Below are 26338 nucleotides of genomic sequence, written 5' to 3'. Positions count from 1 at the left end.
TGTATATAATAGTTATCTATTTGTAGTGATGTAAGTAAATGTAGTAATGGTGTTATAAGACTATTCTTAATTTTAAAATACAATATTTAATAAAAAATAATATGATATTACTCTTTTAATGATTGAAAAATAAAACAATTATAGTTCACTGTAACTATTAAAGATAATATAACCACTAAGTTTAAATCAAATTACCTATTATATAAATTGTATTACATCGAATAAATATATGATTATTATAGTATTTTTTGAAAAATAAAACAAAATATTTTGGTTTCTTTTTCATCCTTAGTCTATAGTTTAGTATCTACATGGACTACTATACTCTTTAGTATCTACTCTTCACAGTGTTGCCGTTGCGACAAATATTAGATTTGTGGTCCTTCGTACGAGGCACGAGGACACTATTAAAATATCAAAGAGTATAGTAGCCTATATAGGAAGACACTATCATTCTCGAGATTTTGACATAATGGAAAATGGTATTGATTTCAAAAGGAATTGGCGGAATTATGAAGACAAATACGTATTTCTCACATTGTTTGATCCTGACGACGTTTTTTTTAGCTGATAAATATACATTTCAGCTGATATTTCTTCGCCCATTAACCATCTTTCCGGAAGTGTACGTGTCCGTGAAACTAGCACAGCATTTGCCAGCAGAGCACTAAAAAATGAGAGTTCTATTCGCATGCACATGAGTTCTATAGTTCCTGATAGTTTTCAGGAATAGTTCTGGCGATTTCACGGAGATAAAGCAGAATGAAATAATGCTCTGCTAACTTCACACAGCAGAGCATTTTCTACAAAATTGAAAAAAAAGCTATTGATTAGTGTAATTAGCTAATATTTGGAGTTCCTAATAGTTTTCAGTGATAGTTCTCGCGAAATAAACTTAAAAAATAATTTATTAATAAAATAAATTGACAAAAATTTAACCAAAAAAAATCTGCAAAAAGGTTATTTAAAAGTTTTATGTAGACTAGTAACATAGCTACAATTTAAAAATACAACCAATCCCAGAACTCTCCTAAAGTGCCAGCAGAGCATACTAGAATAACAAAAATTAGATGGATTTTCGACAAATATATTTTTACAATCATGTCCACGTAACCAGATGGCGAGAACTCATCGGTTTTATGTAGACTAGTAACATAGCTAATATTTAAAAATATAACCAATCCCAGAACTCACGCTAAAGTGCCAGAAGAGCATACTAGAATAGCAAAAATCGGATGGAATTTCGACAAATATTTTTTCCATTCTAGTATGCTCTGCTGGCACTTTAGTGTGAGTTCTGGGATAAGTTATATTTTTAAATTGTAGCTATGTTACTAGTCTACATAAAACCGATGAGTTCTCGCCATCTGGTTACGTGGACATGATTGTAAAAATATATTTGTCGAAAATCCATCCAATTTTTGTTATTCTAGTATGCTCTGCTGGCACTTTAGTGTGAGTTTTGTGATTGGTTATTTTTTTAAATTGTAGTTATATTACTACCCTATATAAAACCGATGAGTTCCTTTATCTGGTTACGTGAACATGATTGAAAAAAAATATTTGTCAAAAATCCATCCAATTTTCTTTATTCTAGTATGCTCTGCTGGCACTAAAGTGCGAGTTCTGAGATTGGTTATATTTTTAATTTGTAGCTTTATTGCTAGTGTATATAAAACCGATGAGTTCCCGTCATCTGGTTACGTGAAAATAATTTAAATAAAATATTTGTCGGAAATCCATCCAATTTTTGTTATTCTAGCATGCTCTGCTGGCACTTTAGTGTGAGTTCTGGGATTAATTATATTTTTAATTGTAGCTATGTTACTAGTCTATATAAAACCGATGAGTTCCCGCTATCTGGTTACGTGGACATGATTGAAAAAAAATATTTGTCAAAAATCCATCCGATTTTTGCTATTCTAGTATGCTCTGCTGGCACTTTAGTGTGAGTTCTGGGATTAGTTATATTTTTAAATTCTAGTTATGTTACTAGTCTACATAAAACCGATGAGTTCCCGTCATCTGGTTACGTCGACATGATTGTAAAAATATATTTGTTGAAAATCCATCCAATTTTTGTTATTCTAATATGCTCTGCTGGCACTTTAGTGTGAGTTCTTGGATTGGTTGTATTTTTAAATTGTAGCTATGTTACTAGTCTACATAAAACCGATGAGTTCTCGCCATCCGGTTACGTGGACATGATTGAAAAAAAATATTTGTCGAAATTCCATCCGATTTTTGCTATTCTAGTATGCTCTGCTGGCACTTTAGTGTGAGTTCTGGGATTGGTTATATTTTTGTTATTCTAGTATGCTCTGCTGGCACTTTAGTGTGAGTTCTGGGATTAGTTATATTTTTAAATTGTAGCTATGTTACTAGTCTACATAAAACCGATGAGTTCTCACTATCTGATTACGTGGACATGATTGAAAAAAAATATTTGTCGAAAATCCATCCGATTTTTGCTATTCTAGTATGCTCTGCTGGCACTTTAGTGTGAGTTCTGGGATTGGTTATATTTTTAAATTGTAGTTATGTTACTAGTCTACATAAAACCGATGAGTTCCCGTCATCTGGTTACGTGGACATGATTGTAAAAATATATTTGTCGAAAATCCATCCAATTTTTGTTATTCTAGTATGCTCTGCTGGCACTTTAGTGTGAGTTCTTGGATTGGTTGTATTTTTAAATTGTAGCTATGTTACTAGTCTACATAAAACCGATGAGTTCCCGCCATCTGGTTACGTGGACATGATTGAAAAAAAAAATATTTGTCGAAAATCCATCCGATTTTTGTTATTCTAGTATGCTCTGCTGGCACTTTAGTGAGAGTTCTGGGATTGGTTATATTTTTAAATTGTAGCTATGTTACTAGTCTATATAAAACCAATGAGTTCCCGCTATCTTGTTTCGTGGAAATAATTTAAAAAAAAATATTTGTCGAAACTCCATACGATTTTTGCTATTCTAGTATGCTCTGCTGGCACTTTAGTGTGAGTTCTAGGATTGGTTATATTTTTAAATTGTAGCCATATTACTAGCCTATGTAAAACCGCTGAGTTCCTTCCCCCTGGTTACGTGAAAATAATATTAAAGTTTTGTCGAAAATCTTTCCGATTTGTACTATTCTAGTATGCTGTGCTGGCACTTTAGTGTGAGTTCCTGGGTCAGTTATTGTACAAATGTATCATTTTATTACTAGGCTTTGCAAAATCGACGAGTTTCCACTTTTAAATAACCTTTTTGCAGATTTTTTTTGGTTAAATTTTTGTCAATTTATTTTATCAATAAATTATTTTTTAAGTTTATTTCGCGAGAACTATCACTGGAAACTATTAGGAACTCCAAATATTAGCTAATTACACTAATCAATAGCTTTTTTTTCAATTTTGTAGAAAATGCTCTGCTGTGTGAAGTTAGCAGAGCATTATTTCATTTTGCTTTATCTCCGTGAAATCGCCAGAACTATTCCTGAAAACTATCAGGAACTATAGAACTCATGTGCATGCGAATAGAACTCTCATTTTTTAGTGCTCTGCTGGCAAATGCTGTGCTAAGTTCACCAACATGAAGTGTACGAGGTTTAAACGGCAAAATACGAGATTTAAATTTTAATCTGTTTATGGCAACTGGCAACCCTAAGTCCTGAAACTTCAAATCAATAAATCAATTTGTAATACAATTTTCAATTTACAGAGTTACTTGAATATTGTATGGAATATTGAAAGATTCAAGTAATTTCGAGTGCTTATCGTATCAATTATTAATAATGTATTCGTCTACTCATGGTATTCTTTGAAGCAATTTACAATGTCGAAAATGAGCGCGAAGGAATGCATTATTCTGGCGCGGAGCAATGCCGCCGCCGGTAATTCATCGAAGGCTTTCGAACTTTATCTGTTAGCTTTTGATATTTTGCCGCGGCTAAAATCAGCCTACAAGGCAAAATTTCTGACAGTGTTTACCGACCTTTTATATTTCCTAGAGAGAGAAGGCGATCAGAATACTCTGTTCGCCTCGTATAAAAAAGCCCTGACTGTTTTCCCTGGCGAGAGTGTTATTCTTAGCGAAGTGGGGAAATATCTTTTGAGACATCATCACTACTTGGAAGCCTGGTATCAATTCCAGCAGATTCTGAGGGATGACACCAGTTCTGTTAACGCCGATTTTTACTTAAATGAAGTAAAACTCTCTTTAGTACAACGATGGCATTATCGTATGCTGAATGACAAAACTCGCAATTTTTCGTATCATGCCGCCATTCGCGAGACCGTGGAGTCGGGCAAGGACAGCGTGCTGGACCTGGGCGCGGGCACGGGGCTGCTGTCCATGTATGCAGCCAAGTGCAATCCAGAATCCATAGTCGGCGTTGAAATGGTAGCAGTATTGAGCTCAATGGCTCAACGTCTTGTATTAGACAATAATTTTCATTCTATTAGAATAGTCACTGAGTCATCACAAAGCCTAAGTGATTCTGATATTGGAGGGAAAAAATCCTTGTTGATAACAGAAATGTTTGATGTGGCTCTATTTGGAGAAGGCATAATAAGATCATTAGACCATGCTTTCAAAAATCTTCTCCAAGAAAAGGGACGAGTCCTCCCTATTGGAGGTGAATTTTTCATCCGAGGTATTAAATGTGACAGTTTAATGACAAGATATTATTTGAATAATAAGATTAAGGCATTATTAAACATTCCATTGGAAACAAATATTATGTTGTCAAATGATTTATATGATAGTGTAGATGTACCCTTGTATGAGGACTTGCTGTATATGACAGACCCAGAATCTGTTCTAAAGATAGATTTCAACAATGCAAAGGATTTGGAGACAAAATTGAGTCAAGTTGTGGATTACAATATTAAGCTGAATCCTCTGATGAGCGGTGAGATCAGTACAATTGTGGGATGGTTCAACCTCTACCTGACTAATAACATATCGCTTACTACCAACCCTGTATGTGAAAATAGATCTACTGCTTGGCAACAAGTAATTTTCAGTAATTTTTTGCCAAAAGAGGTGCAACAAAATAATCCATTTACTGTGACTTTACAATTGATTAATGGGTTGCGGTTAGGCCTTAAAACCGATACCGAAGATGGTATGAAAATAAAAATCTCTGAATATTTAATGAGGTTTTTAAATGATGAAAAATATATCGAGACAATTACCTCCTCTGCAGATGCAGCATTTATGTATCTGCTACAACATATACCGGTTTCCGACATTGTCATTGCTGATCTTTCGCCCTTCCCCATCTTTGGATTAATGATGTTGAAAGGAGGAGTTAAGTCTCTATCCTGTTATGCTATAATTAAAGAAGATCAAGACTTCATCAAAAATGTATTCCAAGCTTATGACATTCATCAGGACAGATATGAGATCTTCAACAATCCTAACCATTTTTTGGGAGATAAAAAATTCCATGCAATCTATTACAACATCTTTGATCCCAGAGGCAATCTCGATAGAACAATGCTGCGAATTACACATTTTTTGGAAATTAATAATCTCATAGAAGGTGGATTGTTCCTTCCGTACAATATAAAGGTGATGGGTCAACTTATACATGGTCCATGTTTGGATTTCCACAACAGAGTGTATGATGCAAACACTGGTTACATGATAGCCCATCACATGAACAAGTTTCAAGTTTCTATTAACAATGGTTTGGATTTCATGAATTTCAAGTATACAGCGTTATCAAATCCAGTAATTTTGGGCTATTGTAGACATATGAAACCACAAATAATTGAATGTCCTGTAATAAAAGACGGAATTGCAAATGCTGTGTTATGTTGGTACGAGATTAAGGTGTCGCAATACACTCCATCCATTGCAACCAACAGACCAAAGAGTTTCCTTGATGGTGTTGCTTTCCTGGCAGATCCTCAGGTGCAAGTGGCTGTTGACAAGGTTCCTGATATTATATGTTGTGTTGATGATGACCACTCTTTCAAGGTTATTATTGATAATGTGGCTCAATAATTAATAAAAATTGATTGTTTAATCTGTAAGTTGAGTTTGATCAGTGTTAGCTATGTGAGTGGTGCCATTTGAAATAAATTTTGTAACTCACAGACACCTGAATAATGAAAGGGCACCATATCTGTGTACTGGCAGAATTTATCTAGTCGTTTTTTATTCTTATAGTAGTAATGTTTAAAAATACTACTTGCATGAAATGTTATACATGGTTTCACTGTTAGTTCTAATATTATTTTAGTTTTAAGTGTTAATGTTACTATAAATGTTGTGTTCTTTCAGTTGCTATTAATACTAATGTGTTAAATTATAAAAATTATGTGTTATATGGCTGTTTTTGTATTTTAGTGCTATTGACATATATTAGTAACTTTTTATCTTATATCTCATAAAAGGCATAAATGCCAGTGAATAATCTTTACATAAGGATTTTGAATACAAAAGTAGTAATTCTGTGTTTTTAATGCATACTGTATTTATTTTAGGGTTAATGGTACTATACCTCTCAGGACTATTCTTAGTAGTTTTGCTTATTTTACATATAATTAATTGATCAATGTGTAATCCTAGCAGGTAATATGTGTAATTTTATGTGATATCTATTAGGTATTGTGATATAGAGTTGCATCCAAATTATTTCAAATAAGTTAATTTTAGTTGTTGATAAATGAAGGAAATAAATAAGATTCAATTTCCCTTATCAAATGTTTATTGCCGTAGTAATCATGCTTAGCACTTAAGTACATAACAAAGAAAGATTTGTTCATCAGTCCATTATTATGGGTTCAAGCATCTGTCTGCAAGTATTTCTTCCAATGTAAGCTTTCATATTACGATCACTACATGAACACTAGTAACAGGAAGAAATAAGAAATAGTAATGTGGTCAAATAAAAATGCAACCAATAATTATGTGATTATTATATGTGTTTCATTTATCATTTCCCAATGCTAATAATACTGCATCAACCAAGAAAGCCGAAATTCTGTTGCATAAACTATTACAATTGAACAAAAAATTTAACTAATTTGATTTTGTTCTGTACAGCTTTCGTTATGTGTACGCCTAACGGGGCTTACCCCTACTCCTACGCCTACCCTTCCAGTGAATTAAAAAGTACCCCCCTATACGAAATAAAATAGTATTTCTGATAGTGATCGCGTGATTATGAATTTCGATTCTTAAGTTCTATACCTTCCCGTTAAAAAAACACCAAGCATTTTTATTATAAGTAAAAACTGCTTTTTACGAACTTAAGAAAACACCGGAAAATCAGACTGACATTATTTTTATTTATATTTATGCATTTACACTGATCAACAAATACAAAACAATATTGGGTTTCTTAGCAATAATTTATCAATTTATAAAATATAATATGCAGAACTAATGGATATTGGACATACGTTATTACAAATTTATCGTATGTATAATTTGTATCGTATATATTATACTTGGGCTTGGACTTATGCGGTGGAACTTCATTTAATGTATTTTTGTATGCCACGCATACTTGTCAATTTTTTTTATAACAGGAGTAGCAGATGAGCATGCAGTCCACCTGATCGTAAGTGACTACTGCCACCCATAGACATCAGTTATCAACCCCAGATAGGATTAGATGTTCCTACCTGAGGTCGGTGACAGATTCGCCGCTACCTCCGAGGACTAATAGTATAGTTACATTACATTAATCATTGTTCATTGGACATAATTTAGCAAATAAGGCACTTACTCGTATCAAAAGACACATGTGTCCGAAATATTTTACGCCACATGTTTATCATAACACGCGTTAATAAGTAACGTGCCTGATGATTAAGAAAATAAAATTAACTTTTTGTTTAGTAAGTATACAAAATATTTTGACAAATATAAATATATTCGAATAACCTGAGACCTGAACACTATACCAAATGAAAATCCACCATTATAATCATTTCATAAATAAAATATTATTGACAAATTTTAAGAGTGAATTGATACAAATGCACATCTAAAACCGACACCATACATAGGCTAATAATTTTAGCAAGTTTGGCAAAAAATGCTATATCAACAACGTAACTTTAAATATAAATATTTTATAGGTTTGATAATATACTATCATTACAGTATGGTCTGGTTTGGGCAATTTTGTATCTCTTTTTTATAAATTTAATCAATTTGTACGGGCGTACATAAGTAAATTTATTTATTTACAATCAGATTAAGTTTTTATCTGATTTCTGGTAATAGGACAAATAATTTTGTAAGAAAAAAGGTTAAATTATGCCAAACTAAGTCCTGAATTTTTAATTTGAGAACAATCACTTTTATCAAGTTTATTGCTTATTACGTAACGATATGCTGATGTCTTTTCATTGCTTTTATGGAATATTTAAAGAACAATATTGTATTTTTGAATTTTTACTTGTAAAATGCCCTATTCTTTAAGTTATTTAAATGAAGAGCTTCGACTAATTTTGAACCATGCTATACGTCGTTTGTAATTGCTTTAAACTGCGTATTAGTATTGATGAATGCTTAATACTAGTGATGTAGCTATATTATTGTATAATTTTCTTTGTCTTTGACATTAAAATAATAGGATAAGAAAAAAAGATGACATTAAATTGTAAAGACAATGTTGTTTAACAATAATTACAATACGACAAGTGAAAGTATTGTCGCTCATTGAACACGTAGCTTTCGAAGTGAAGGGTAAGTCTTAGCACATTTATACAACTTGTACACAACCGTGGCAGTTACGTTTAACCGTAGCATCTTTGCATATAACACCTGGATCTCACTCCATGTACGAACAGGTAGTCTGTTTGACGACAGCACTATTGTCATTCCGCTGCGCGCGCTTCTGCCAAAACGCTCCTCGCTTGCTCCAACGCTTTTCTGTGAAAACAGGGGATTGTATCAAAATGATGTTATGGAGTTGTGTATAAAAATATGTTATGTATAATAGGACATTTGTTTTGACTACCTGCTTCGACGTTTTCAATGCGATGAGAGAAAATTTAACTGGATATTGTTATCTCAAAATTATTCTAATTGTTGGCATGTGCCAGTGATGTATGGTATACTTAGAAGCTGATGTAGATAGTGTAAAACTCTACTCTACGGGGACGTGTAAAAGCGAAGTAGGGTATACTTATAGTACTTCAATAGGAGGCAACTCCTTTTGCTTTATAAAGCATAAGTGAGGCCCCACATGGAGTACAGCTCGCATCTCTGGGCAGGGGCGCCACAATGCCAGCTTAACCCGCTTGAGTCCGTACAGAAACGCGCGGTGCGAATCGTCGATGACCCAGCGATCTCTGATCGGTTAGAGCCCTTATGCCTGCGGAAGGACATAGGTTCCCTCTACGTGTTCTACCGGCTTTACAATGGTGAGTGTTTTGAGGAACTGTTCATTCTGGTGTCTACATCTACCTTCCTTCATCCCATCACTCGCCGAAGGATGAGGTTCCATCCACATCAACTTGATCCGTGGCGGTCCTCACAGTTCGGTTCGGACGGTAATTTTTGCCGCGTACGTGCAAAATGTGGAATGAACTTCCTCGTGAGGCATTCTCTCAGGACTATGACATGGGACTCTTCAAGAGGGATGTAAAAAGACTTTGGTGTTGCAAATGTCCATAGGCAACGGTGACCGCTTTCCATCAGGTAGCCCGTCTGCCTTATCGTTAGGTTAAATATAAAAAAAATTAAAAAGTAATATTTACAGATGCAGCGGGTTGTTGGTCTGCAGCTGCGCGAGCGCGCGCTGCGCCAGCGCGGCCAGGCGCGGCAGCGCGGCGGCGCGCACGCTGCCCGCGCGCGGCAACGTGTGCGCCAGCGCCGCCGCCGCCGCCGCTGCTGAAGGCCCTGGCGCCGCGCCCGCTGCACAGCTCAGGGTTTCTGCAAGCACAATATTATGTTAAAATTATGTCAATCGAGTTTATATGACGATAATATGAATTGTTTTAAGGAGACAATTTATACATTGCATCAGATTTTCGATGTCAAATAAGTTAAAGTTAAGCTATCTGGAAAAAAGTAATAAAATTTTAGATTCTCTCCCTTGCTAGGTTAGTGTGAACCTGGCAAGTTGAAATATTTTTGTATTGTATCAACTTAATTCTTAAGATTAGCATCCGTAATTGAATAGACTAGCAAGGTATAAAAATGTTCCAATAATATAAGAGTCCTAACCGATGAGTGCGAGCGCGAGCGGGTCTGCGTGCAGCGCGGCGGGCGGCGCGCACAGCGCCAGCGCCGCGCGCAGCAGCCGCACGCCCGCGCCCAGGCAGCGCCGCCAGAACGCGCCGCCAGGACCCTCCATTATCCTGCAAAAACGATACAACACAAACATTTTTTATTGTACACTAAAAGTTTGAATGTGGTAGAAATCAATGTGTTTCTGCCCAATAACAGCAGTGTTTTGTTGCTGTATTGGTTTAAAAGACGTGGTAAAGAATTCATACTTTTATGAGGCGTTCTAACATAGTCCTTAGATCATATTTGAACTCGACCTCAGCTAGGAATCCAATTTTGTATACTTATTAGGTTGATTACTGATGTCAATGACTGATAGTAACCACTAACCATCAGGTGGACTGTATAGCTCTCCGACTACACCTTCAACAATTTCAGAGCGGTTTGGAAGTTTGGCGCGGACTATGCGCATGCTCTAAAGTGTGTAGTGTAGTGTGTGTGTGGTAGGCGCGCGCGCACGGCGGCGGCGGCGGCCAGCGCGGCCGCTACGTGTGTAGCGAGGCGTGCAGTGTCGGTGGGTGTGTGCGGTGTGTGTTACTGACTGCGGCGGCAGCGCGGGCAGGAACACGTCGGCGTGCAGCGCGGCGGCGAGGCGCGCGCGCACGGCGGCGGCGGCGGCCAGCGCGGCCGCTACGTGTGTAGCGAGGCGTGCAGTGTCGGTGGGTGTGTGCGGTGTGTGTTACTGACTGCGGCGGCAGCGCGGGCAGGAACACGTCGGCGTGCAGCGCGGCGGCGAGGCGCGCGCGCACGGCGGCGGCGGCGGGCAGCGCGGCCGCTACGTGTGTAGCGAGGCGTGCAGTGTCGGTGGGTGTGTGCGGTGTGTGTTACTGACTGCGGCGGCAGCGCGGGCAGGAACACGTCGGCGTGCAGCGCGGCGGCGAGGCGCGCGCGCACGGCGGCGGCGAGGCGCGGCAGGCCGGCGGCGGCGGGCAGCGCGGCCGCGCGCACCAGCAGCTGCCGCAGCCGCACACACGCGCGCACGCACATCGGGTCCCACGCCTGCTCCACCAACTCTGCGAAATTATACGTTGTTAGTGCCGAATTCAAGTTTGTTTAAGGCCGAAATATATAACCACATTGCGCTTTTCTGTCACACGAGATAGGACTACTGCTGAGTCTTGATGACTTTACTAAAAATACTAGTTTCTGCCCGCGCCTTCGCCCGCGTTTAAAAGAAAATAATATAACATACTAACATACATAAAACTGAAAATTTTCAACTTTGCTAAAGACCATCACTTGATCCAATGCATAGTTTACAATTCAATCCTTACTAATATCGATTAAAATAATCGATGTTTTGGGTCCAAAAGATCGATTCTCCGATTAATCGATCTTAGATCGCCATCCCTAGTTCCCGGGGCATTTCCGGGATAAAAACTATCCTATGTCCTTTCTCGGGTCTCAGACTATCTTACTATAAAATTTCATTAAAATCGGTTCAGTGGTTTAGGCGTGAAGAAGAGACAACCAGACAGACAGACAGAGTTACTTTCGGATTTACAATATTAGTAAGGATAAGGATTACATAGATTTCGGATATGGAATAATTTTAGTATAATCTATAGTTTGAGTTACGGATGTTAGTTTTTTAAGAAATTACTAGCTTACCCGGTAAAATTGTGTTGCCATATAAATAAAAAAATGTTAAGGGTGAACAACCCTTATCACTTAGGGATATAAAAAATAGATAGTAGCAGATTCTCAGACCTAAAGCCGATTAAACACTATCAGATAGTGGAATAATATAGAGGGTATATATTTTTTCAAAATGAACTCGTTCGATTCCCGGCTAGGGAAAAAGTTATTTTAAAAAAGTAATGATGCAGTTTTAGTTTTTATCAAAATCAGCCTCGTAACTCCTTTCAGCATTTTTCGCTAATCCTTATAGTTTCGGATTTGGCCCTGAAGGCCCGTTTTAAAAATTCACCCTGTATAAGATAAAGGTGAAGAAAATACGAACAAGTAATAATTTCATTTTACAATCAGTGGCGCCGCTTGTCGCAAAGCAGATATTTGCATGAAGAAATGCGCTGCGTATTTTTGCGTTATAGTGAAACAGTGATCACTTACTACCAGGTGGACTACATAGATATACTACTTCAACCTTATTGATGTTATGTTAGATAGTTAATATCCTTATAAACACATACCTGTCATCTTGGGTAGCACCACTTTGTCTATGATGGTGGGCACCAGCATGAGATCTTGATCCTCTCGCACCGATTCCTCTGTTATCACTACCGGTTCATTATCCTCATCGGAAGACTGATCGGAATCACTCGATAGCTTCTCTGACCTCACCCCATACATCATAAGGCATCTGAGAACAAAACATGAACATTTTGCAAAATTGTCCCTTCATCATAAATATGTACTAAAAACTACACTTTTTAGATGTGTCATAGTCTTCAAAATATTAGGTATCCAATTTGTGGTAAACACTTGTTAATAAGTTTCATGTCACACAATAATTTGTATGAATTATAAAAGTATGATTAAAAAATATTAATTTTTAACTTTTTAGGTATTTCTCTTAACATTTAATAATTTATAAGGAAAATATACAATTCATGTGGATATAAATCGCTCACTTGTACCAGTCCATTTTCTCGTAATCCTCGTTGTCCTCATCGGCCAGGGGATTCCATAAGATGAGCTGCAAAAAATAATAACATTTTAAAAAAATATCTGTAATCTATAATAACTTAGGAAAGTTGTATTTTTTATATGTTTTTTTTTTCAATTTGTTTATTATATTACGTCTATACATACTTCAAACAAAAAAATATTTGACAAAGGGCTTATATCTAATGAGATATTATTTTTACCGGTCAATTCTGCGTTCATCTTGTGTATATAGTGTTGGCGGCTGGCTTTTTGGGCAGTTTGACAAATGTAGACGTATGTTGACTATTAACCTATAGTCTGATTCATAATTAGGTGTCCAAAATGTAAACAAAGAAATGTCATTGTCAAAATTCGATGACAGGTATTGCAAACCTTAACAAATTAACAAGAAACGAAAACTTTCACAAAATTCAACATAAAACAAAAACTTAATAACTGCACACAATTAAAAAAACGCGCTATGAAAACTAGAAAAAAATCGAGTTCGATCACGATCACGAAAATGAATAATATCAACTACGAAACTTAAAAATGGCGGCATAAAAAATGTTTTGGATGCCGATTGTGTGATCATTATCACAATTTAATTTTCTCTCATTAATCTTGTTTTTTATTATTATTACTGTATGAAATGAAATTGAGTTAATATAAATATTGGAAAATGTGAATTGATTTTAATTTATTTACATTATTATTTTATTATCGATGTATTAATTTAATATTGTCAAAAATAAGAAATTGCCATTTGACACATATTTTCTTGATAGGTCAACACCTTTGTTTACATTTTGGACACCTAATTATGAATCGGACTATATACCGTATTGAAAAAGTGCGGTGAAGTACCATTTATGGTTTTTCTATTTGTGGCCAGCAATGCGTCAGGTGGGGACACAGTTGTGGCGAATCGCGGTGAAGCACGAACCACCTTTCTCCAGCCGCGGTTACAATACAATAGAGTACCTCGTGGCGCACGTAGGGCGCGAGCAGGCGCGGCAGGCAGTCGGCCAGGTAGGCGTCCCCGTAGAGCGCGGGGCGGCGGCGGCGCCAGCGCGCCAGGCGGCCGCACACGCCGCGCACGCCGCGCCACGCCGCCAGCGCGTCCGCGAACAGCGACGCCGCCTCCGCGCGGATCGACGCTGCACACACGAACAACATTCATGTAGTAACGACAAAGATAAAGGACAACATTGTTTTGTTAAATAAGCATAGGTAGTTTCTAAGGGCATCTAATTATACATATATGATTCTTCTAAGCTAAAAATATATAACTACAGAATCATAACGTCCATTATGAATTATGATCTTGGAATTAAAAAAAGAATTACCAATCTCATGAACAAACTGTTGGTGGTCGTTGGGCGGTAACTCGTCGTCGCTGGAGTCCCCGTCACGATGATTGGGCGGAGCACCTCCTGCGGCCGCGGCCGCCGCCTCCCTCTTGAGCCGCCGGGCGCGCCTTCGCCCCTCACGTTCGGCAGCGCGACGCCGCTTGTCTTCAGAGTCGACAGGCTTCGCTGAACCAGGCCGAGCTATACCAAAATGTACAATTTAATAACATTCTTGTTTGAAAACCTGAAAATAATGCGTTTGGAATTCTTTCTAATATGAAACTATATAATAATTCACGAAACACAAGATTTAATCGAACAAATAAAATATTAAGCGTTCAATTCAATTCAATTCAATTTCTTTATTTGCATAAGGATAAGGTACATAAAAGGATCTTAATTTATTTGCAGTGAGTATTACAAAGCTTACATGTACTTCATAAGAACGTGAAATATAAGCCAAGATGCATGCTTAAATGTTGTTCATTTATGATATTGAGTAATGTATAAAGTAAGTTGTACGTACCGGCGAGTGCGAGCACGTCCTGCGCCTGGTCGCGCACGTCGGCGCGGCGCCGCTCCACCAGCAGCGCGCAGCGCTTGCGGTGCACGCTCAGCGCGCGGCCCTCCAGCGCCTCCAGCTGTGGCATCTGCATCATATATTACAAATATTATGTATGTTGACACAATAACATAGATATTTTGTTTACTAGGCGGCGCCAAATCACTCATTATGTAAACCAATTTATTGTTAAAGAAATAAATATTTTTTTATTTTAATTTTTGAAATTGATCTATCTAGAAATTTGCTAATTCAAAATGCTACTATATCACCCTATTGCATGTTGTTATTTGCATGAGTCGTAGGTCCACTATCAATACTGTTGTTTTTTAAGAGGAATGATAGAAAAAATGGTAATTTATTTTTAGACCTAACTTACAATTGTATCAGGGTACACTAAAAATTAAAATAAATACCGAAAATTATACGTAAGTACCCATTTGTTAAATCTTTAATTTAAAAGAATACAGTACATCATGGCCATCAGTAAAGTAATTGACATAATATATGCTAGTCACTTGATAAATAGTACATTTCCAAGAGCCTCCTCCTACCCCTCATTTTTCGCACCTATCTTCATTTTGGTGACTCGGTGGGTCTCACCGCGCATCACTCACCTTCTCGTCGAGGCACTCGATGAGGTCGGTGACGTACCCGCGCAGCGCCTGCGCGCGCTTGTACGCGGCGTCGAGCGGCGCGCAGCGGGCCGCGCGCGACTCCCGCACGCGCGCCGCGCCCAGCAGCCGCGCGCTCAGCTCCGCGTGCGTGCCCGACAGAGACGCGCGCGACGACTCCAGCTCCGTCAACCTGAGAATGAGGACACATTGTGTGACATATGCTTAGATAAGTATAGATATCTCACCGCCTTGTAATTGAAGGAAGCCATTAAATGGCTTAATGGCCATTAAACGGCTGACAGAATTGTCAGCCGTTTAATGGCTGTCATGTTGTTATTTACGCGGAACAATGCCGACACGCGCAGCTAACTGGTGCAAAAACACGAAATCGAAGAAAATGTGCGGAGAAATATCGTTTCATTCGTAAATGATATAAAGACTATATTTTTTTAATATTTTACAAACACGAAAATAGATGATAGTGACAATTTCAATTGTCAAAACTAGTTAAATTTTCTTGTTGGGAGTGAGTAATCTTTACTAATCTATAGACATATGTTTATACAATATAAACAGTGACGACTAAGGTCGCTGGAGGCCCGAGGCGGAAATTGGAACGGAGGCCCCTAGTCTAAAAAGTTTATTTATTTTTACAATATTACAAATTATAGAATAGATTTTAGAGACGGCTTCATTCCAGCAACCTATTTTTTTTTCGTTGACCGCTAGAAGCGCGAGTCCGTGGGCAGTGGCCCACGTTGCGTGCACCTTAAGCCGCCTCTGTCTGCAATTCTTCAAAATATGGCGCTAATAGTATTCTAGGATAAATGCAAAATGATTTGTAGATCGATTTTGATCAAAAATTGCAACACTACATTTTTAAATAGTCTTCATTTCCACAGTCAGAAATAAAAAAAAATGAGAAATAAAAGCATGTTTGCACATACATCTTTATTATTACGCCCTTAAATAGCATTGCTTATAAAAATGTAAAATTTTGTTAGATCCTAAGAAAATTTCTAATAAAGTACAGTCTTACTCTTACATTCATCAGCCCTTGTGAATAGGATGCCCATGGTTTCAACACAAACATTTAATAATTCTTATTAAAATACTATACAATGTTCATTCCAGTATTTCACAAATTCATATTAGCAATTCATATTAGTTGAAGGTGGTAGAACCCTTTGTGGTAAGTGAGACATACTTTTCACAGGCGTTCCAACTTAGTCCTCAGGAGTAGCGGCGCATCTGTTGGCTGACCTCAGGTAAGAATATCTAATCCTATCTGGGGTTGATTACAGATGTCCATGGGCGGCATTAGCCACTTACCATCAAGTGGACAGCATACTCGTCTGCTACTCCTATATTATATATAAAAAAAATTAGCAAGAAAATAATTGAATAGTTTTCACCCTCTAAACGTAGACCTACCTCTTCTGCAAGGCCTCCAAGAGCTCCTGCGCCGAGGCCGGCGGGTTTTGGGTGGTTGTGTACAGCAGGCGGAGATGCGGCGGGCCGTCCGCCAGCCGCGGCGGCGGCGGCGCCACTGCGAATGGGTTTAATTCCATCCCGCCTTCGCCTGCGGACAAATCATTGTCATTTACGTATTTTGTTTTTATTAATTACAAAGGGTCTAGGCCATTGTCTACCATGCTTAATAAGTTTGTATTAGAAGATCTAAGATTTTATTTTACTATATAAGGTGGAAATCCCTCACAATGAATCTAAAAAACATCTTAGACATATTTTGAAAGTCATATGATTACGAAATTCATGATTCACACAAAGAGGCCAAGGATTTCTCCCTGGCCACAAATTCGATGTTTATGTACATATCTTGTGTCCATAGTAAGGATATCACAGAGAATGTAAATGTGGGACTATAAGTGTAGAAAACATCATATTCATTTTTAAGTTCCAACTCTTATCATTAAATAGTAATAACTAACCGGTAATACTAACCGGTGAGATCTACGATCGCCGGCTTGACCTTCTGCAGCTGCTGCTCCTCCCACTGCTCTGTCTCGCTGTCCAGTTCCTCCTCCGAAGCCGCCGCCGTTCCACCTGGATTGGATACAAATTATAACAAACATACAAATTATTCTACCTTCTACACAACTACACAAGTAATATCCCATATGCCATTCATTGAATTAATATTTTGCATTATACATTTGGAACATTTTGCATATAGCCTGCTTAAAAAGCTGTTCAATTATTAGAAAAAGATCCTAAATTTTTTCATAAAATTTGTGTATGTCATGCATGTATCTATGTATGTGTATAAGTCATGTTAAAATTTGTTTAGCTTTGAACATGAAATATAGATATATGTAGTAAAAGCCGAATTAGATATTTTAACAACCTCACCTGAAATGGATCACCATATCCATAAAAAATATGTCCTAGATGCTTTGATATTCAGAAAATTTTAGAATAGTAATATTGTATGCCTACAAGAAAATATTCGTTATTTTGGTCATATTTTAACATTGTTGGTCGGCCAAGCTAGTGCTTGGCCTTTATAGTGGGCCTCACAGACTATAGAGCGCTGATGCCTATGACCTTCACTAAGTACTACAAAGTAAATTAATATAAAGTCACTAACGCGTTGGTTTGTCGCTGGGCAGCTCTAGCCCGCGGACTTGTATGCGGCCGTCCTCGTCATCATCATCATCATCATCGACGTCATCATCGCGCGTCATCCGCGAGCCCGCCGCCTCCGGCACCGGCGCGAAGTCGCCCAGCTCGCGAGCCTGGTGGAAGTGGAACATTGTTGGAGATATGCTCTATAGTACTCTACACTGTGTAACAAACATTTGTGATGCGATCAGGTGACCTTCTTATATGTTATGTCACTGGACTATACCACTATACATGACACTTAAGTATTTTATCACCTGTAAATATTATCACCTATTTAATGTAATGGGTGTACAATATTCATGATTGAGCAGGGATATCATAATAAAGTTGTATAAACGTAATAAAATAAATAAGTTTGCTGATTTCAAAAACAAGACAAGTATAATATTAGTTTTTTAGTTTGCTTGTCTGAATTAACAAAATATCTGAACTTAGCAATGTTAATAAAAAAAATAGTCAGTAATTCTGATCGGTAATGTAACAGCTTTAACTTTGTTTAAATGGTAAATGTCTTATTTTATGGCTTACCCCATACTTTACTGCATCCAAGCAGGCCATCCAAGAATAGCGCCACCTAGCTAAAATTGCATTACATTCCTACGTTCCTGTATCCGTGCACTGTGGGTGCAAGTCCGGTGGCTGGCGGCAGCTCCTATGCCCTCACCTCTCATACCTGCTGTCGGGTCTTGCGCGCGGCGTGGATGAGCGCGGCGTCGGGAATGAGGCCGGGCGCGACGGCCAGCGCGGCGCGCACGGACTCGGGCCGGTACTGGTGGAACCCCCTATTGTCGTCTTCCGAGCGCCCGCTGTCGTCCGACACGTCCCCCGCGCCGTCCGCCGCCAGCGCCTCTCGCCCGGACAGGATCAGCCCCTCCAGCGTGACCTTTTTCTTCAGCTTTCTAGTCTCCTCTTTCGGTTTCTCCTCTGGTTCCGGCTGTTTTTCCTGGTGGGAAAGTTTGATTTGAATCATTATTATGGTGTAATCAATATTTGATCAATTATTATGGTGAAATCTCAAATATCTCTGCAAAAGTATAATACAGAAATTACAAAATTCATCACAATGTTACAAATTAAAAAAAAAAGTAAAAGTTACATTACGTTAAATGAAGTCTTTACAATCCTAAATGATATAGAATAATGGTCACAAATTAAGTTTATTCTTGCTTTACTTCTAAATTTTGTAGTTTTAAGCATATTATGAGAAAAATCCATATTTAGAGGCAATTGTTATTGACTAATTTATGACGTGATGTATACTTGTAAAACGACACACATTACCTCATGTCCATTACTGTCTAATTTGTTACTATCACCGTCAGGGAAACGACGTTTCTCCTTCTCCCTGCGCTTTGAGAGACGCTTGCTCTGCGATGACTTCTTCACCTTGAACACCTCTCCTTCCTCCTCTGTGTAATATGAAGGATTGCTAATAAGAACACTTGATATTTCTAGGTTTGAAACAGTGGTCGGCAACCTAAGACCTGCTGGCCATATGTGGCCCATGACCCTCTCCTAGCAGCCTGTAGGTCCTACTTAACCTTTCATTTCCATAGACCTTTGTAAGATCTTAATTCTCATACATATTACATTACATTATAGAGCAATTTATATGCCATATGACCTTTCTTTCACTGACAAATTTTATGACAGTGAGACTATTTAATTTTTGTAGTTTATGACTCTCATTTAGGCAACAAAGTTGCCGACCACTGTTTTAAAAATATCAACTATGTTTTGGTTTACTGTTGACCAATGACCATACATAAACATTACTACTAGGAGAAGAATAAAATAATACCATGTGTCATAAAGAATATGTTTATCACCTATGAAAACTGTTGAAATTATTAAATTTGAGGTAAAATATTATTCCTATCTTTATATCCATTTATGCGTAGTAGCATACAAGCACACAAAGCTTTTCAACTCAGCAACTTAATATTTTTAAATTGTCAATAAGTTGTTACATTGCCAATTATCATCTTTAATTTTGTTTCAAGGAATCTCTAGACCGCCAGTATCTTTTGTAAAGTTGTAACTGTGAATACAATTTCGTCATATTATGAAATGTGTCTTATACAGATTATCTACATATAAGTTACAAATTAATAACATTAACACATTATTAGCGTAAGAAACATGTCCACATTTTTCGAAGTTAGAACTAATGATGTATTGTGATTTAAATAGGCGCGTTCTGAATTAGAACAACTAATTTCACGCTAGACTTCGCGAAGGTCAAGCGCACAATGTATTTACCTTCATCGGCAAAACTTAACAAGGAAGGTTTTAACGGTTTGTTTTCTTTCTTATTGTGACTGATGACGGGCGGCGGCGGGGGCTCTGGGTCAGCGTCCTCATCATCATCAGCGCAAAATATGCGACGCTGGATCCTCTTCGGCTTCCGAAATAAAGACATTGCAACAAGGAACTACTCCTTGTATGATAGAATTTAAAATAATACACAGCTTGCTCCTAGTACGTTATTGGTAAAATAAATTTAAATAAGTAGCCTAATTTACACACGTCCGCCTAGTTTGGAGAAAATTTGACAGTTTTGCAGAAGTGTTGAGCACAGACAATATATTGGCTGTATGCAACATTTATAATAAGAATGTTATCTGTATACAAAACTATATTTAATCTGTACACATAATGCACAGATAAACATAAAAATTGAAACATCATGAATATAGTGATGTGCTGCATAAGTGGATACGAGTTACGATCTAAAGTATCCTATAATATGCACTGTGCATTAATTGCAAGTTTCGAGGGCTTTAATATAAGCGATAATATTTTATCGTATATTTAAAATTAATACAAGTATATATGTTTAATATACGTTTTGTCTCCATTTACCATTTGTTTCAGTAGTAGATATTTTATACTTATAGATTATTTATAGTTCGCGAGAAATTCCTAGTCCGCTCTGAGTATAGAAATTACAAATGAGTCGCGTCGCCATAGCAAATTGTATGACTAGTGACTACACCTGCTCGCAACAACTTCAGAGCGGACTAACAGTGTGCTGCGGACTATATATGTGTAAAGTTTTTGCTATGGTTAATGAAACGGTGTATATTATATTTAATTTGAGATTAGACAGGATTCAGACACTAAGTCAGGCTTAGTGGGTGGCTGAATGACAATATTTATTAATTTACTCGATTTTTCAATATCGATTTTCTGGGATACAATACACAAGTCCGAGTAAAACGGTAGCAAGTAGCAACACAAAGAACAACACTAGATTCTCTCTTGTCCCGCACGTCGTGTGTACGTGTTGTAAATTTTCTTGGTGAGTAAAAATAATCGTTATTTATTTCTGTGATCTTTCTATTAATTTCTCTATAAATTGCTGTTGAGTGTATATCATTAATAAATATATTTGGACAACAATTCATTTTAGTTTAAGTGCTTTTAAAAAGTTTGTTTATCAGCCGAGAAAGATGTCAACTATACGCGTAAACTTTATTTCAGTCCTTAAATTTCTACGAAGTCCCTACTTCACTTCAAGATGGGTAGGGAGGACAAGAATACTTGGAAAACCAACTACTTTACTAAGATCATCGTAAGTAAATTATATCCACACTTTTTACATGTTAGGTTAGGTCCATGAATTAACATGTTATTTGAAATCTTATAGTAAATTATAGTCCATATTATATACATACTTAATGTGAGCGTATTTTATTGTTATTTTTCCTGTATCCCTAAATCTGATAGCGACATTTATGAAGTTCGAAAATACTCTACTTCTAAATATCAACCTCGTTAACTTTCTACTGATTAACAATAACTAGGTTCTACACTTGCACCATACAGATTTTCTCATCATCTGGCCTTGCAGTATACTTATAAACACGTGTTTTTTCCAGCAACTGCTAGACGAGTACCCAAAATGCTTCCTAGTGGGCGCAGACAACGTGGGCTCGACCCAGATGCAGCAGATTCGTATCTCGCTGCGTGGCCACAGCATCGTGCTCATGGGCAAGAACACCATGATGCGCAAGGCCATCAAGGACCACCTGGAGAACAACCCGGCCCTGGAGAAGCTGCTGCCGCACATCAAGGGCAACATCGGCTTTGTCTTCACCCGCGGAGATCTTGTTGAGGTTTGTATTGCACTAATAATTGATATAACTTTCAGTCTCACCGTTGTACATATTCCCGGCTACTGGAGAAAAAGGACAATAATTTAGTCATCAATAGTAGAGTTTACCCACAGACCTATATCTAAATAGATGACACATGTACCTTCATTTGTATGAAAACCAAGCGTGCCACTTTTATCCGATCGACTGACACTTGTCAAGAAAGATTTAGAGATGTGCATTGTTAATTCTCCGTCAGAGAGAAAATCGTTTCAAAAGTCGATTCGGTTCTGCTATAAAAATCGATTTTGAAATCGAAAAATCGAAGATAGATTTTCGAGAAATCGTCTAGATTTATTTTACTAGTGCTCTGCCAATATTTTGGTAAAAAAGTCGCCGAATCATCATTATCAAAATCTACCTTGTCGTCCATAAATTTAGTCAACAAAATAAAACAAAATGTCTACGGAAAAAATATTTAATACAAAATAAATATTGTTTAAACATTTATTAAATTCTGATGTTAAAATAGTCTCAGCATGGGGCCAACTGAAGTCCTTTGACTTCAGTAGACCCCGTGTATATGCCGTATTATAAATGGATAATAGACCTAGAAAAACTTAATTGCTTCATTTTTTAACATAAGAACAAATACATAAAATGATAAATAAAAACACTTGCTACATTAAGGTAGCTTACACTGTTTTATTGTGCGTAGGCGCACTCGTAATCGCAATGGAAACCTGTAAATTTAATGGTAAATATTAAAAAAAGAACAAAAAACATTAACATGATTAGAATAAAAAAAATATGTTACAAAATATTTATTAAGACAACATTATTATTCATCCATTTCGAAAATCGATTAAATAATCGAGAACAAGAAACTGGCATGTACAACCCCAGGTACTCATTTTGAAATAACCAATGACAATCATCTTTAAGCAACAAGATGAAATATCGATCGTTTAACTTTTCATTGCGTGTTTTAATACAGAAGCTTTACAACTTTGTAACCAAAATTTGCAATGGATTAAAAATTTGATAAAACACACTCAGTAACTAATTGTCATTGTGAAACCACAACAAATTTTAAATAATTAATTATAAAATAAATAATACATATTTTAAGAAAAACGTTACTTACGTATGAAAGGAAATATTTTCTTTATCGTGGCTACTTTTACTTGTAGAATTTACACAATTTATTATAGCGCAATTCGGCATGTTTATTGCTGTCAATTGACATCCGATGACAACAAATGTTACTTTCGGATTAAATGACATTTCATCGAAGTGAGTTGAATCCACCTCCTTTAACCCGAGTTAGCCACGCTAATACGTACACATGCGGGATCTATTTAGATATAGGTCTGTGAGTTTACCAGAGGAAGGAAGGCATACCTCACAAAGAACTTATGGGCTAGCTGATGCTAATTTTTATTAATCATATTTTTTTAACTGTGCCTTTAATGGAAATGAAAATGAATCATGCTGATTAATTATTAATCTGTGAGATGATAAATATTTTACTTTTTTTATCATATTGACTCTTTTAATGGTCTTATCCACATGGGTCTCTCCCTACTTTCATGTCTGTGCTAATACCTGTGTGTTTAATTGTTGACACACTGGCTTCGCTTTCAGACAATATTAACCCTTCAACATTATCCTAGTGTGTTGTTGTTGTAAACATTGCACTGGCATTTTGAAGGAACACATTTACTATTAAATGTAGTTTTAATTATCTCATGTTGGATTTTATCATTACTTAACATGATATTACAACTTTTTATTATAATTTATTTATTATCAGATTGCAAAATTATAAAAAAAGATTTATAAATGTTACCTATGACAATCATGATTTGTTAGTATAAATTTGCTGCTATTTATTCACTTTAATAGAGCATTTATTCATACATATTATGTTTCTAATATGCATTTATGTAAGGTAATATTCTAATAATTCCTTACATTTCATCTATCCATGAGCCATTGTTTATTTTATCTTTATATAATTATCTCAGGTCCGTGACAAACTTCTGGAGAACAAGGTGCGCGCGCCCGCCCGTCCCGGCGCCATCGCGCCGCTGTCCGTGGTCATCCCGGCGCACAACACCGGTCTCGGTCCCGAGAAGACCTCTTTCTTCCAGGCCCTCTCCATCCCCACCAAGATTTCCAAGGGTAAGAATGACAATTATTTATTAACAATAGGATCATGAACATTGTGTTCCTTTCTATTGATAATAAATCAATAGATTACCTACATAAGATTAGAAATAATAGAACAAAATTATCAAAAACAAAATAAATTATTAATGAACACATTACAAGTAAAGATTTATTAAAGTGTCTGTTCTAATACCAGTAGGCGTAATATTAGCCTAATGGCTTCGCTTTCAGACAAGATTAACTCTTCAAATTTATCCTAGTGTGTTGTTCAGTAATAAACATTGCACTGGCATTTTGAAGATACATTGCCAACAATAAGTGTATTTATTTTTGGTACATATTTTTTTACAAGTTAATGAATCAACCTCCAATTTCAGGTACTATTGAAATCATCAACGATGTGCACATCTTGAAGCCTGGCGACAAGGTGGGCGCCTCCGAGGCAACTCTCCTCAACATGTTGAACATCTCTCCATTCTCGTACGGTCTTGTTGTCAAACAGGTATGTATTAAAAGTATGTTCATACATATAATATACACATATTTTATAGAAGTCAGTCATCTGTGATTTTTTAATAAAATAGATTTGGGTTGTTATAACCCCAAAGTGTTGAGTACAGTGTGCATTTAAGTGCACTCTGATAATTTACCTTTGGGATATTATTTGCTGTGTGGTTTCTGAGTTGTTTTCAGTTTAGTACTGATTTTAAAACCACACGCATACATCGAATTTAATTCGGAGACTACTGGAACAACTGTTATAGGTTGAAGTTAATATTTAATAGTTGATAATTAAACTTTTATAGAGCTAATAGTTATATTGAAAAAAATATTTTTCTTCTCGATATATTTAATAGATACATTTAATAAATGACATTTGCGTTCTCCACAGGTGTACGACTCTGGAACCATCTTTGCGCCAGCTATCCTGGACATCAAGCCGGAGGACCTGCGCGCCAAGTTCCAGGAGGGAGTGGCCAATGTAGCGGCGCTCTCGCTGGCCATGGGCTACCCCACCGTGGCCTCCGCGCCGCACTCCATCGCCAACGGGTTCAAGAACCTGCTGGCCATCGCTGCCGTCACCGAGGTTGAGTTCAAGGAGGCTACCACTATCAAGGAGTTCATTAAGGTGATTTTTTTTGTGGTCTTTTTCACTAATTTATCTTTTTAAAACACGATCGTTTTAAAAAGTATTTTGTAAGTACTGAAAACTTGTCAGATACCACATGTTTTATGTGTGTGAATAGTTGTTTACAGTTGAAAAATTACCTCAAAATTTCTATTTTTGTTAATAAAAGAGAATCGTCATTTACTTGGGAATAAAAAATAATGTATTTTTTATGAATAACTCCATTCAGTCGCTTTTTGTCAATAAAAATTAGTGATTTCAGTAGCATCAATTAGAAACTCCAATAACATGAATATGTCTTGCAGGATCCATCCAAGTTTGCGGCAGTGGCCGCAGCGTCGGCGCCGGCCGCCGCCGCGCCCGCCGAGGCCAAGAAGGAGGAGAAGGAGCCGGAGAAGGAGGAAGAGGAGAGTGATGACGACATGGGCTTCGGCTTGTTCGACTAAGCTCACCTTTACTACACCTAGGCCTCGCTCACACGAATCGTGTGAACCAGGCTTTATGCTTGTCGGAAAACATCTCGGCAAACATGTAAACTTTATATTGAATGTCCTTTCCGCGTTGACTGTGGCCGCTGGCTACGCTGCTCGTTACGCCGCCGGGTTGGACGCCCATATGGCGGCTCACAAAACAGCGTTGGCTAGTTAATAAAGCTACTTTGATAACATTATTGTCTTTTATTTTCTTTGACGTTGTAAATAAGTTACTGTAGGAACTTTATAAGATTTTATCTTAAGTTGTATTAAGTTACAAGAGGATAGGCCACATGCCAACATGTTGTCCGTTAATTTGTTTATAGAATGCGTGGCTACTTTGAAAGATGTTAAAAATTTATGCTATGATTTACTAGTTTTTTTAGTATTTATAGTACTCTTCCATCTTATTAAATTCTTAGTTA

The 26338-nt window shown here is 37.1% G+C and overlaps 3 protein-coding genes and 1 non-coding gene across 4 annotated transcripts; 3 read left to right on the top strand and 1 right to left on the bottom strand.

Annotated features, from left to right (window-relative positions):
• The first annotated feature begins 3650 nt into the window (after nucleotides 1-3650).
• Nucleotides 3651-6914, top strand: LOC140747189 (protein arginine N-methyltransferase 9). The gene has a single exon (XM_073079470.1). It carries the CDS (start codon nucleotides 3818-3820, stop codon nucleotides 5996-5998), a length of 2181 nt encoding a protein of 726 aa, XP_072935571.1. The 5' UTR covers nucleotides 3651-3817; the 3' UTR covers nucleotides 5999-6914.
• Nucleotides 6799-20630, bottom strand: LOC140747188 (PAX3- and PAX7-binding protein 1). The gene is made up of 16 exons (XM_073079469.1): nucleotides 20299-20630; nucleotides 19318-19445; nucleotides 18710-18979; nucleotides 17999-18146; nucleotides 17353-17454; nucleotides 16822-16969; nucleotides 15388-15577; nucleotides 14735-14858; nucleotides 14206-14409; nucleotides 13841-14016; nucleotides 12841-12905; nucleotides 12400-12569; nucleotides 11079-11259; nucleotides 10184-10317; nucleotides 9715-9889; nucleotides 6799-8884 (listed from the first exon to the last, which is right to left on the bottom strand). The coding sequence occupies exons 1-16, from the start codon at nucleotides 20456-20458 to the stop codon at nucleotides 8830-8832; spliced, it is 2430 nt and encodes an 809-aa protein (XP_072935570.1). The 5' UTR covers nucleotides 20459-20630; the 3' UTR covers nucleotides 6799-8829.
• A 623-nt stretch (nucleotides 20631-21253) lies between these two features.
• Nucleotides 21254-26107, top strand: RpLP0 (ribosomal protein LP0). Its single transcript, XM_073079468.1, has 7 exons — nucleotides 21254-21340; nucleotides 21523-21613; nucleotides 21921-22157; nucleotides 24167-24323; nucleotides 24689-24813; nucleotides 25204-25440; nucleotides 25746-26107. Exons 2-7 carry the CDS (start codon nucleotides 21560-21562, stop codon nucleotides 25884-25886), a joined length of 951 nt encoding a protein of 316 aa, XP_072935569.1. The 5' UTR covers nucleotides 21254-21340; nucleotides 21523-21559; the 3' UTR covers nucleotides 25887-26107.
• Nucleotides 23726-23858, top strand: LOC140747627 (small nucleolar RNA psi28S-1192). Its single transcript, XR_012102890.1, has one exon. It is a non-coding gene; the product is annotated as a small nucleolar RNA psi28S-1192 (small nucleolar RNA).
• Nucleotides 26108-26338: the final 231 nt, after the last annotated feature.

The sequence above is a fragment of the Epargyreus clarus genome, unplaced genomic scaffold (assembly GCF_041222505.1).
Source record: "Epargyreus clarus isolate Ecla_fem2 unplaced genomic scaffold, WU_Ecla_fem_2.2 ptg000014l, whole genome shotgun sequence".
Lineage (NCBI taxonomy): Eukaryota > Metazoa > Arthropoda > Insecta > Lepidoptera > Hesperiidae > Epargyreus > Epargyreus clarus.
Note: the sequence above shows the minus strand (reverse complement) of the source record. Positions and strands in the feature narration are given on the sequence as shown.